Here is a 13,805-nt window from a genome sequence, read left to right as displayed (position 1 = left end):
GATAATTATAGCGCACAAGAATCTATTGATCCTTCTTCACAAAACACTTTGGATGATATACACATAAACATAAATCAGTCGTGTTCTTTTTCGGAATCGACTGAAGTAAAATTTCACAAAAGAGAATCAAGTAACAACAAGATTAGCAACGATAATTCCCAAAAGTTTTTCATTTCTAATTCATTCGAGGCTTTAGCCAACGGATCTGTTTCTGACGGCAATAAAATTAAAATTCATTTGATGAATGAAACCGATAAAACTCAATTTAGGGAGAGTATTAGGAATCCAATCGTCAATACAATTAGAGATTACTTATCACAGATAAACGGCAATGACAGTTTGAATAACGACTTAAACACTGTTAAAAAAGTTTTGCTGAGTAACAGTCAGAAATTGGACGATATTCTAGTCAAACTAGCATGCATAGAGAAAAAGATTGAGAATAATGCTAAGCAGACAAACAAAACGCAAAAAACGCCACGTGTACAATCAGCCATGGCATCAAAATTGGAAGAGCTAGGGCAAGATATAATAGAAGTGAAAGAACATGAGATATCAGATGAAGAAGATTTGACAGAAGAGTATAATAATATGCTTAGAAGACGAAGGAATGGAGGGAAAAGCGTGGTGGTTGAGATAAAGCCGAAAGAAAAAGATGATAAGAAGAATGAATCTCTAGCATGTGGAGAAGAAGTTCCTGGTCCATTGAATGAGACGTCTTCTGTGAGTCAGTTAGGGATTAAGCCTGATCGTCCTAGTAGACTGCCGGCGAGGTTCTGCTGGACAGATGTTGATAGAAAAAAGTGAGAGGTACAAACTTTAGCAACTTAGTAATAGATTATTTAAAATTTTAATTCTTATAACTTAGTTTTAATGTGTTTTCTTACTTGGTCTTATTTTAATTGTTAGATTTATTATAGGTTTCTGATTAATCGAGATCATTGGTTTTTACTACTTTACTCTTCTTTCCAAAGGCCTTCGAACATCAATCAAATACTTTCTGAATCCTAATTCCGGAATTTCTTTTAGTTTTATCCCTTCGACCGAGACTCGGCCACATCAAAAGAATACGAATGTTCATGAATATCTTAACACAGTTACATAAAACAATAACCTCGAACTTTCCGCCTTCAAGCTCGAGCTTTCATGGCTCGCGAGGTCAGTAAAGTAGTGAATTGGGCTCGATACTTTTGTATCTTTTTTTCAGTGAAAGAAGAAGTATAGTTTAGTCATATCTGAGAATAGAAATAACGCCACTAGTTACAATTAATAGTAGCTAAAGCAAGGAGATCACATGTAATTAAATGTGTAAAAACAAAAATGTAGGTAATCCACTTCTTATCAGACAGGTTTGGCACTTAGGTATGTATACATGTCTTGAATATACATAAATTAGCTATCTCTACTATAATTTCGGAAATATATAGGCTGGTGCTGAAAATAATTCGCAAAAGAAACTCCATGTTTTTCAGGCTTATATTTTAAACTTATGATAAAGATAGTACTCAATTACGACTTTAGTAAGTAATTATTTGTAAATTCGTTCATAAATCTAGAGGATAGTTTTTCTTTGTCAAATTGCTAAGAGCTTCCTCGTTTTAACAAAATAGGCATAAAATGACTAAAATACCAATATCTCTACGATCTTTCTAGTCCTGTTCCTGGAATTTGCCCTCGCGTGCTGTCCTTGGGTAAATCATCGCTTTCGCTTCGATATTGTTTTGACCCGGTTCTGGCACGACAGGCTGCGTTCACGGTTTCACTATCCCATCGCCGATTTTTCACTATTCGATTCGATTTTTTCACGTACATTATCCTATACTTTTCTCGTCGTCATCGTATTTCTTCTAGATGATCAGATTATGACTACGTTATAATTTCTTCTTTAAGAGCCATTTTTAGTGTTGTTTGTGTGTTAAAAAGACATGAATGACATCGCGTAAATAAATTAAATATTGTACCTTGTCCTTGTTTTAATAAATGTAAACAAAAACCTCTCGCATCACGAGTTACAAAAATTCAATAATGTAAATTTAATATCATCGGTAACAAATTCAAACAATACCCTTTGTTACCTTAGTCTAAATTGTGTAACTTCCAAATATATTTCGGCGAAACATGCCCAAAATTCCGCCGGTGCCGTGCAGGGATGGTAATTTTATTAATATGGCACCCCGGGGCACTGCCGGCGACAGAATTACCGCATTTAGGGGTACAGAGTACGAACCGCTGTACCGAATGTGGAGCGCGATCATGCATGTATCTCGATTGAACTGTAAATACCAACCTACCTATCCACTGTCATATTAGAATCAGCCTCTACAATACGATGGGTAACCTAATTAGCCCGAAATATAGGGGAAGTCTAGTATTTGGACCGGCTGCTAAATTGTACCACCTTCATATTTCGTATCATATTCTATAAATTGCTACAATGGCAACACAGTGACATGCAAAAACAATATGACTGATAGATATAATGAATGTCGCCGAGTATCACCGCTGCAGCCATTTAAATAATATTTTATGAAATATCAAGGTGTTTCAATTTAGCAGCCGGTCTAATATACCCGACTCTCCCATAAAAACTATGGCCACAAATAATATGCCTCCCCTAAAATCTGCGAACCTAAGCTCCAACAATATATTCTATTGTTAAAGCAAAATTCATGTCCTATTGACCATGTTAATAAAATTCATCAAATGCTTCATAACTTCATAAGTTACTCAAAATTGCAAGCGTAATCATTTATCCAAAATTTCGGCTATTTTTCGCCGAATTGCGCATAAAAGCACCATAAGCTGAAACTTACGTTGCTCACTCTATGCCTTCGTGTTCACGCAGTGCTACTAGGCAGCACACACATAAAAAAAAGTAATTCCAACTATAAATCAGTTCAGCCAATTCAGGCCAAGACTCGTTAGCAAGATGTTAACGACAATGAAATTAAGACGTTTGAACTCTGCACCCTAAATAATATTTTAGCCGAGATATTCATGACTACGGTAACTTGGTCTCGGCTCTAAAATATTGGATGTAACGTCAAGTCCACCGCTGGTAAAGCTGTGGTCTTTATAAGAGAGACGCTGAAGTCGCTGATTTAGCAGATGCTCAGATAGGTAGAAGCAGATGCATTATTGAACGTGGCATTTTCGGTTATACGACCTCTTAAAGGTAACAGGAAGGCGCTGGATGCAGGCCGCTACCAACCGGTCATTATTTATTTATTTATTTACAACCACATCATCAACCGCAACCACGTGAAAATCATTGAGGAGCAGCATCTTATGTTCAGCAGTGGACGTTCTATGGCTGAAATCATGATAATGATAAATTCATTTTGTCAAAGAACTATTTATCTCATATACTTATTGGGGACTCAGGGGGAAGCAAATGTCACCTTATTTTCTTAGCATCCAGGCTTTAATACCCGAAATCAGTCAAAAAAGGCAAGACATAAAAACATTTCCCTATCTTCATAAAACACTCGACAAAAGAGGATGCTTGAACTTCGACTTTTGAAACTGGCTGCCCGTTAATAAGGCAAATAAGCTACTCAGTGCTAGTCTATAAATTTGGATGACTGTCAAATCGCTGCGAACCAAACCGCGTCTTGGAACGCGGTTCGCGTTACCGGACTCACCTAATGTTCTTTGTTCGAGTTTTAATTACACCCCTCCCCCACCCCCTTCGATCCTGAGAGTCATTATGATCGCTCGAATTTAGAGACCATAAATACCGCAGAGTTACTGTGCCCATTGTTCCTTGTGTTCCCGACGAGGTGGATGTTTGGTGGGAAGTGGGAACTCACAAAATGGGGGAAAATTAAATTTTAGGATGTCACTTTGTTCAGATATCAAAAAGAACTTAGTACTTGAACTTGAATATCATTTTTGGCATGCAGCTGCCTAATTCAATGACTATGACATACTACGGGTATATCAAATTCTACACTCGCGAGCAAAACTATGGAATCACTTACATGAAGTTGTTTCCACGCGAACTTGTGTACTAACGAATTTGTTAGTAACAAAAAAAGTGGCACCATTTTAAAGATTAAACTTTTATCTTTAAATTTATACCAAATTCATTTAAATCACACCAGTATTTAAAAAGATATCCCGGCTGATGTGAAGAAGTAACGAAAAAGACATGTATGAACTGTTTGATACGTCGCGAGTTGCGGCCTATTTACCCCCTATAAAAGCACGCGTTTTCGGATTTTTGCTTTCACACGTTGATTCATACACATCTCCGCTTCTTTTGACACTTTACCTGGGATTCTACACCTTCAGAAGCAGCACAAATCGTTGCACTATTGCAAGAAGGGCTCAGCCAGCGGGCTGTCGCACGTCAGCGCCACATAAGCCAGTCCTGGGTTTCGAAAGTTTCAAGACGCTTTCGGGAGACTAGTGGCTTTATCCCGAGACCAAGTTCTGAACAGCGCCGGTGCACATCGCACAGGGAAGACCGTTTTTTCATGTCAACCTCTCTATGAAATCGTCATTTGACTGGAATCGATGTCCATCAAGAGCTCTGAAATGTTCGTAAGATAGCTGTTAGCGAGTGGACAGTTCGTCTAAGATATAAGTAAGCAATAGAATTTGACTCCAAAAAGGCCTGCCACAGGCTCGAAACTGACGGCAGGTCACCGATAAGCACCCTTTCAATTTGCTCGTACACATCTCGATGGAAAGGCGAGTAATGGAGGCGAGTTCTGTTCTCCGATGAATGCAAACTGTGTTTGCAGGGCAGCAGTCAAAGAGGTCGGGTTTATAAGCGGCCTGAGGAGCGATTTGTGCAGTGCTGGTTCGCTGAAACAGTGGCTTATGGGGGTGGCTTGCTCGACTTAACATCGAGATGTGTACGAGCAAATTGAAAGCGTGCTTATCGGTGACCTGCCGTCAGTTTCGAGCCTGTGGCAGGCCTTTTTGGAGTTAAATTCTATTGCTTACATCTTAGAAAAACTGTCTACTCGCTAACAGCTATCCTACGAACATTTCTGAGCTCTTACTGGACGTCGATTCCAGTCAAATGACGATTTCATAGAGAGGTTGACATGAAAAAACGGTCTTCCCTCTGCGATGTGCGCCGGCGCTGTTCAGAACTTGGTCTCGGGATAAAGCTACCAGTCTCCCGAAAGCGTCTTAAAACTTTCGAAACCCAGGACTGGCTTATGTGGCGCTGACGTGCGACAGCTCGCTGGCTGAGCCCTTCTTGGAATAGTGCAACGATTTGTGCTGCTTCTGAAGGTGTAGAATCCCAGGTAAAGTGTCTAAAGAAGCGGAGATGTCTATGAATCAACGTGTGAAAGCAAAAATCCGAAAACGCGTGCTTTTATAGGGGGTAAATAGGCCGCAACTCGCGACGTATCAAACAGTTCATACATGTTTTTTTCGTTACTTCTTCACATCAGCCGGGATATCTTTTTAAATACTGGTGTGATTTAAATGAATTTGGTATCAATTTAAAGATAAAAGTTTAATCTTTAAAATGGTGCCACTTTTTTTGTTCCTAACAAATTCGTTAGTACACAAGTTCGCGTGGAAACAACTTCATGTAAGTGATTCCATACTTTTGCTCGCGAGTGTATTTACACAGTTCCCCAAATATTTCCTCTGAGTATTCAAATCAATGTACGAAAAAGTTTTTATTCTGCAGCGTCTTTCATACATCATATTGAAGTAGGTTTTCAAACAACTTCATGTCTGCCCCAAGCCCTTCGACCCATGAAGACATCTTGGAAAAGTGCGGTCCATCAAAAGACAGTCCCATTCTAATATAAAAAGTCGGGGTTCCTACGTTTCATATGATTCACGTTTTATACATAATATGTTATGTTTTTATCTCTGTTATACCAATATGTGTGGACGCATGGGATGGAAGACTGCCATTTTGACAGCTTATAAAAGTAGGTTTCAAACAGAACCAATCACAGAGCTCTATTCAACGCTGTGCGTTCAATTTGCTGCGTCACATACGCCCTTGTTCACAAACGATGCTTGCTTTATTAGTGAAGCAGCAAATCGAACGCACAGTGTTGATAGAGCTCTGTGATTGGTTCATGTGTCACCCTGTGGGTCCACGCGCACTGTGAGACCTAATAGTAATATTTGTGAATACGGGCGATAAGCAAGCATCGTTTGTGAATACGGGTAAAATACACAATAGAATTTTTATTACCCAACGTGTTAAACTTAAATTTTAAAATAAATTCCAAGCGTTTTGTCTGATGGAATGAAAGCCTCTTCACGGCGCAGTTTATTCAAATACTATCTAGATTTTTACCGTAACCCATTTGCCAGCAATCGCCGGTGTAATGGAGTAGATAGCCCTGGACTGCAAGTCACTTCCAGCCATGATTAATACGACCTCGGTTACGTCACGCTACGGCAGGGTTGCCACTTTTAAAAAGCCAGGAATTAAACCGTTGACAAATAAAATTAAATGGTGATAAAATTACCTTACATTTTGGATGAAGTATCTATTTATGATTTACCTACTCAAAATAATAGGAATTGAACCTAAAACTCCCGAATCAAGAGAGTCGAACTATCCCCTAGACTGTTAGAAGCGTTAAGCATATCACAAGAAGTATTATTTTAAAAAAGTATGTAATAATCTACCTTAAAAAGACAGTCGCTAGATGAAGAAAAGAACAAAAGAGCAGGATCATTCTCTCTGGTGCTTCTTGAGAGGCTTATGTCTAGCAGTAGACTGCCATTAGGTAAGGCTATTATGATGATGAATTAGCTCATTTAAGCTTTGTTAGTCATTTCAGTACAAAAGTTTAACGTGTTTTTATAACAACATCTTTTCTGGACTTAGCGACAGCGCACATTGGGCGACAAAACGCGCGACAGACGCGGCCACAAAAGGCGTGCGCGCGTCATTTCATAATCTACTGGTCGTTTACAGGAATTTTACAGGAAAACTCGTTTCTACTGACACAATCATGGTGCCCCAACAATATTGGTGTTATTTGAAAGCCCAATAAATATCCTTAAAGAAAAACACATTTAATTTCTTAATAAACGATTTAAACGATTAACACATACAATAAATGTGACTTGAAAATAGACCTCACTTTGGGCTCACCTCTGGGATCAATTAGACCAATTTTTATGGTTATAAAACCAAATAATGATCTCACGTGTCCTCTTTAACAGATTGATAGCGATTAATCCCAACTTAACAGTTTTCTAACCATAAAAGTTGGCTCAAGCGTAACAACCTATTTTTTGAAGAAGTGACTCTGGATTCTACTACAGACACATTTTTGGGGTAAAAACCTTTTCTTTAATGAAATGAAGTTTAGAACTAGGCTTTTAAATGGTGCCAATATTAATGGGAAGTGGGGATGCATACGTTTGAAAGTGCTTGTCGCGGGAGGGTCGATTTTTGTGATAACCAGTGTATTAACTGTTGTTGCGACTCTGCGACATGTCGCGACAAAATGACATGAAATGGCGTCAAAATGACAGACGTTTTGTGGTCGCGTCTGTCTCCGAGTTTTCTCGCCCAATGTGCGCTGTCACTTAGGTATAAAAGAGCTTTAGATATCCAAAAAACCAGCATAGCTCCTGAAACTTCTACATAACTTAGGTTATTACCTGTGGCAACCCTGGCAGCTAGGAAAGACTAATTTCGACAAGCTTTCCTGGGGGAGCCCCGGGATTGGTGGTTATAATGTGATTTCTTCTCTATTGTCGGGTCGGTTAATAAGGCTTCGAGGCTTCGACTATTATAAGATCATAGATCCGACAGTCATAAGATGATTTGGTGAGTAACTTTTATTGTTTCATCATAATATTATTGAAAAAACAAAAAAACCTAACTGCGTAACGATGAACTAAAAAGATAAAAAAAGGTAACAATAAACCCACATACATGGATTTTATCTGTGAATAAACCAAAGGTATCGGTATCGGATTGCCGACTGCAGTCTTTAGTACCGTTTATTTCTTAACCCATCGATCTCTGGACTACTGTAGTGAATCCAAACACACAAATTTTAATATTAGCTTAGCTCCAGCTAAAGGGTTAAAGTAAAGCTCATTATTGGTGCTGAAATTGTAGTACACCAATAAATTAGCTCATACCTACACCTATTCCTTTTTAGGACACGATTTAAAAACCCTATATTGTCATTCCATTTTGAGTGGCGCCAGGTAAAATATTCACTTACCTAAATTGAGCGGCAATAATGTAAAACATATTATTCATTTTCAAAACCTAAAAAACATTATTTCAAAGTAGTAAATTAATATAAAAAATACTAAGTATTACTTGTGTAAATTGTTACATGTCAAAAATTACTAAATTACTCGTGTATCAAAATTTTGTAAAAAAAAAACGTGTAAATATTTTTGTGTGTAAAAACGTTTATGTATTTGTGTAATGTGCGTTTAGTGTGAGTTATGCATGCTTTTGTAACTTTTAAGTATCATTTAAATCATCATCCACTAGTCTAAAAGAAAAACCTACCTACAGTGTATCAAAAAGTCAAAATATTCTCGAATTTTCCTAAAAAATTACATTTTACCTCAATACCTGTTACAAATTTTAATGCTCTAAAATCAACATTACCTACCTAAAATCATTCTGGTGGCTATAGAAAGTTATTTATGTTTATTTACAATTTATTGTTAAAATCACTCACTCAACATGCGGTTATCTACCTAGAAAACTTTTATTTGCTTTTAAGCTTTGCACTGTCTTAGTAAATAGTGTTTTCAATTTCAAAACAGTAACTCAATTTCAAATAATTAAAGTAATTTTTATTATTTTTCATACAATTTTATTTCAGTATCGATAAATTTTATCGAAACTGAGTTACTGTTTCCCAACACTATAGATAAAGCCTTAAAATGCGATGAAGCGAAATAGGAAGGTAATGATAAATAAGTTTATAAAAAAGTATAGTGAAGTGCAAGGAATCGCAATCACTCACCAAGGTCTGAGCGGCTGCCTGGTGCTGTAAAAACAGGCTTCGGTCAGTTAAGCCAGTAAGAAGTAGCGTTGTTGAAAAATCGAGTCATTTTTATCGATAACGATCGATGCCCCTTACTATATCGATAGAGCTCTTAGACAGTGACCTAAAAGGTCTTCGTAGGATGGTATCAATGTAAAATATAATTATGAACAAACAATTAATCAAAATCTTTAAAATGTAGATGAAAAAGGCAAATGTAAAGTTATGGAGCGCGCGCACTGGTGACTATTGTCACCGTGACAGTGTGTCTCTCCATAGATAAGAATAGGTACTACATTCTCTCTTTTCTCTCTATGAAAGTGTAAAGGAGAAAGAGATTTTGTCACGCTGACAAAAAATTACCCGTGCGCGTTAAGCCATACTCCTAAAAACGTCTCTATCGATATAGCGAGAGTCGATGGATCGATATCGATAAAGCATCGATTTTCCGACAACATTAGTTGGAAGTTAGTTAGTTAAGCAAAGAGTGAATTCAGCCGGTAGATGAGGGGTATTGAACAAGAGCCTGAGGTGGTACATAAAATAGACTTTGTCTTAATCTAGTATTACTTTAAAATCTTAGTTTTGAACTATACAACGTGTCCCAAAATTCAAGGATAAGCCGGCGCTGCAGGATGGACATAGTCATGACTACTTCAGGAAAAATAAGAAAAAAAATCTATCTCAATTATTTTTTAAGTTACACAATAAATTATGAAATTCGTCGAAAATTGACACCCCTTATGATATTTTACATTACAACGACTACAATTTTTCAAATACTTCTGTTTTTTTGTTTGTATTGGCAACTTAAGTAGTGCTGCTGTCCACTCCAATTCTTAAAACCCCCAGAAACCTTGCAGTTTTTACACAAAAGTTAATCAAAATATGATATTTTCTTAAAATTTTAAACGATTATTACTTTCACTCCACTTTGACTCGTCGTTTTGTAAAAAAACAGTATGAACACTACTGCGGCAAGTTTATTATAAAGTTGACGCAACTATCCAAGATTCCAAAATGGTATAATACTCTAAGAAAACTAGTCGCAAAAAAGATATGCGTACCATTTTTACAAGCACTTCGCTTGTTAGTAGTATGGGATAAATCTTGCAACTAAATTTAAAACCAGTTCTCCTCAACCAATTGAGCTGAAATTTGGTATACTTATGTAAGTACGATGACAATGCAATATTATGGTATCATTGAGCTGGATGGAGTCTGGAGGTGGCCATAGGAACTTCTAAATGAAACGGCGGAATTGCATCTAGTTTAGGTTCGTTAGATTTGTCTTTTCAAGCACTTTGGTGCTAGATGATGTCCAGGATCCTGATGATGAAGTCAAGAGGTGGCCAGGAGCTGGCCATAGGAACTCCTAAACGAAATAGTGGAAGCTTATCGAGTTTGGGTTCGTTGGGTTTGTCTTCTCGGGCACTTGGGCCATGAGATTGAGAAACAACTAAAAAGTTTAAAATAAAGTTATAATCGCGCATGGAATTTATTCCTCTTTTTTTCTGTTTGCGCTACAAACTTTCGAAATTATTTGAACCTTGCATACAATTATTTTTATCGTTAAATTCTTTCGTAAAATTTCGCATTAATGCTTGTTTTTAAAAAAGTTTTTTTTTTTTTATAACTTTATTTTACACTTTTTAGTTGTTTCTCAATCTCATGGTCCAAGTGCTCGGGAAGTCAAATCCAACGAACCCAAACTCGATAATCTTCCGCCATTTCGATTAGGAGTTCCTTTGGCCAGCTCCTGGCCACCTCTTGACTTCATCATCAGGACCCTGGACATCATCTAGCACTAAAGTGCTCGAAAAGATATTCAACGAACCCAAACTAGATGCGATTCCGCCGTTTCGTTTAGAAGTTCCTATGGCCACCTCCAGACTCCATCCAGCTCAATGATACCATAATATTGCAATGTCATCGTACTTACATAAGTATACCAAATTTCATCTCAATTGGTTAAGGAGAACTGGTTTTAAATTTAATTGCAAGATTTATTCCATACTAACTAACAAGCGAAGTGCTTGTAAAAATGGTACGCATATCTTTATTGCGACTAGTTTTCTTAGAGTATTATACCATTTTGGAATCTTGGATAGTTGCGTCAACTTTATAATAAACTTGCCGCAGTAGTGTTCATACTGTTTTTTTACAAAACGACGAGTCAAAGTGGAGTGAAAGTAAAAATCGTTCAAAATTTTAAGGAAATATCATATTTTGATTAAATTTTGTGTAAAAACTGCAAGAATTCTGAGGGTTTTAAGAATTGGAGATGACAGCAGCACTACTTAAGTTGCCGATACAAACAAAAAAACAGAAGTATTTGAAAAATTGTGGTCGTGGTAATGTAAAATATCATAAGGGGTGTCAATTTTCGACGAATTTCATCATTTATTGTGTAACTTAAAAAATAATTGAGACAGATTTTTTTTCTTATTTTTCCTAAAGTAGTCATGACTATGTCCATCCTGCGGCGCCGGCTTATCCTTGAATTTTGGGACACGTTGTATGTAATGTGATGAGTGAAAAGTTAAAAAAAAAAAAAAGTTTATTGCTTTTTACACATAAAAGGAATTACAAGAAACAAAAATAATTGTTTAATGTTTCAGATGTGAATTTCGGTATTAGTTATAATATGTATAAATGTGTTTAAATCTAAAAACTATTTAAGACGGACCAGTGGTATTATACAGCCTTATACTTAAAGATTTCATCTAATGACAGAACTATGTAGTAAGATAACTGTTACCAATTTAGTAAGGTTCTAGTTGAAGTACCTAGTTAAATTAAAATTATATGTAGGTAGAGTTCGTGTTACATAAACCGACCTAAGTTTACTCGTATTATCTAAATGTATGGTTTGTATTTTAATCCATTGAAGTAATATTATTACATATCTCAATGTTTTAATCCTGGTGACATAATTTTAAGCCGACATAGGCGTCCTACTTATAGCTAGCGAAGAATGGAATCTAAAATGATGAATAATTAAAATAATGTGACATAGTGGCAATTCAATGTATAATCTAACGTAAATTCACAGCTTGTTTAAAATTAAAGTAAAATTACAGGGTTGATTGATTCCTATGATTGACCATTAACAAATTTAATATCGCACCCACGCGTAACCAAAATTCGTTTCATTTCTGTGGTGTGAAATATAATTGAATGCCTAAACTTTGATTTGGTATTTGAGGCGTAATAAGTTCGTCATAGTAAAAATAGTACCTAATTGGTTACTATAAATAAACTGTGACTGACTACATAATGCGTAAATAACAGATTTTTATAAGTTTCGTGGCAAATAAAAGTCATTTTTAGGAAGTAAAACTTGGTAGAATTTGTAGATGCGTTGCGTTGTTTTCAAATTTCATGATATGGAATATTGAGTGCTTGACTAGGGCATGATTTACTAAAACTTTTTACGTTAACGCTTGTAAGGTATACTCGTATGTCTAGCACTTAACACACTCAGTGCCCGAGGTATGGGACGGGAGGGTGATTTTGTGACGGTTAAACGTCAGCTAGACTTTAGATTTGTATGCCCTGTCACGTCATAACGTGTCCAATGTCACTCCTCCCGTACCACTCGCATACCTCAGGCAACGACTGAGTTAAACGCTATAACAACGATTTTTCGCACACTGAAACTCGTATAGAATACTCAGTCCATGGTAAAACTCTTAGCACTTTTAAATCTAAAACTTATCCCATCATTCTTATCTTACAAAACAAACTAAAATAGCTCCATAGCTCAAGTTAACTGCTGAAATGATTTGTATCTGAACTCGATATACGTCGCAGCAATAAAATATTTTATGTCCCATTTGAGTAAAAGCTTCAACAAGGTAGAGCATTATGAAGACTTTGTATGATACATGCTTGGCTCACTTTGAGATACTAACGGATACGGGACTATTCCCACCTCTCGTTCCCACCACTGCAACTCCTGTGTAGCCAGCATCTACAGCTTGACCGCCAAAACCCAACCAATGAAGGTCAAGTTTGTCCCGGGGGAAAGTTAAACTGTCATTGGACCCGCAACGAAATTAATCAGAAGAACATAGGAGGAGTTCGAAATAAAACTAAATACTAACGGATATAACATAAGGTAGGTAGGAGCTTGCTGTACCTACTTACTCTGGGATTCGATTGTAACTGATATAAAAATGATGTCAGTGTTAGGTACAGGAGCTTTCTGTGCTAATTGTCACTAATAAGAAATAAATTAATGCTTGTCAGGATCTTTACATCCTTCTTAGATTATTTAAGAACATAAAATGCTCAGTGCTTATGTAAGCCGTTCTAGCTATTCTTCGTCAGTTATAAATACGAAGTAACGCTTCATTGAAAATATTATGAGTAGGATTAAACGCCACATTTCGCTTACAGAATGTCTTAGTCATGTCCATAAATTTTATAAAGCAGGCTTACCTAAAATTGACTAGGTAGGTATCGATTAATCGATAGCTCCCACTGAAAATCACTCTACTATCAATGTTATTCATATCGATACTATCGGATTAATTATTACAATCGATTGGATCGATAGAATCTGACTATTTAATCCTTGGATAGACCAACAACTCTATCGATTTTTAGGCAAGCCTAAACTCTGGTCTCTGAGCACGTAGAATTTTGTCCAATGACCCCAAGCAACCTATTCTTATCGCTCACGCGTAATTACATTGTTGTCGCAACTGTGCGACGGGCGGCAGCAGTGAGTGTTAGTAGAAAATGCTCACACATTTAAATACGCTACCAAAGCCTTTGCGCTCTAAGCACTTCATCAACAGAATTTCACAAACATATTTTTCG

At 36.8% G+C, this 13,805-nt stretch overlaps 1 protein-coding gene across 1 annotated transcript in view; it reads right to left on the bottom strand.

The window, feature by feature from the left end:
• Window positions 1–13,805, bottom strand: part of LOC114366303 (sodium/potassium/calcium exchanger Nckx30C) — a 60,901-nt gene that overhangs the window by 31,181 nt on the left and 15,915 nt on the right. Inside the window, exon 2 of the mRNA XM_028323136.1 lies at window positions 8,955–8,978. Within this exon, the coding sequence (XP_028178937.1) occupies window positions 8,955–8,978 (24 nt within the window). The remainder of the gene's footprint in view (window positions 1–8,954; window positions 8,979–13,805) is intronic.

Source organism: Ostrinia furnacalis, unplaced genomic scaffold, assembly GCF_004193835.3.
Source record: "Ostrinia furnacalis isolate ACB-3 unplaced genomic scaffold, ASM419383v2 OfSCF0618, whole genome shotgun sequence".
NCBI classification, from domain to species: domain Eukaryota; kingdom Metazoa; phylum Arthropoda; class Insecta; order Lepidoptera; family Crambidae; genus Ostrinia; species Ostrinia furnacalis.
The sequence above is the reverse complement of the archived record's forward strand: the minus strand, read 5'-3'. Positions and strand labels throughout refer to the sequence as shown.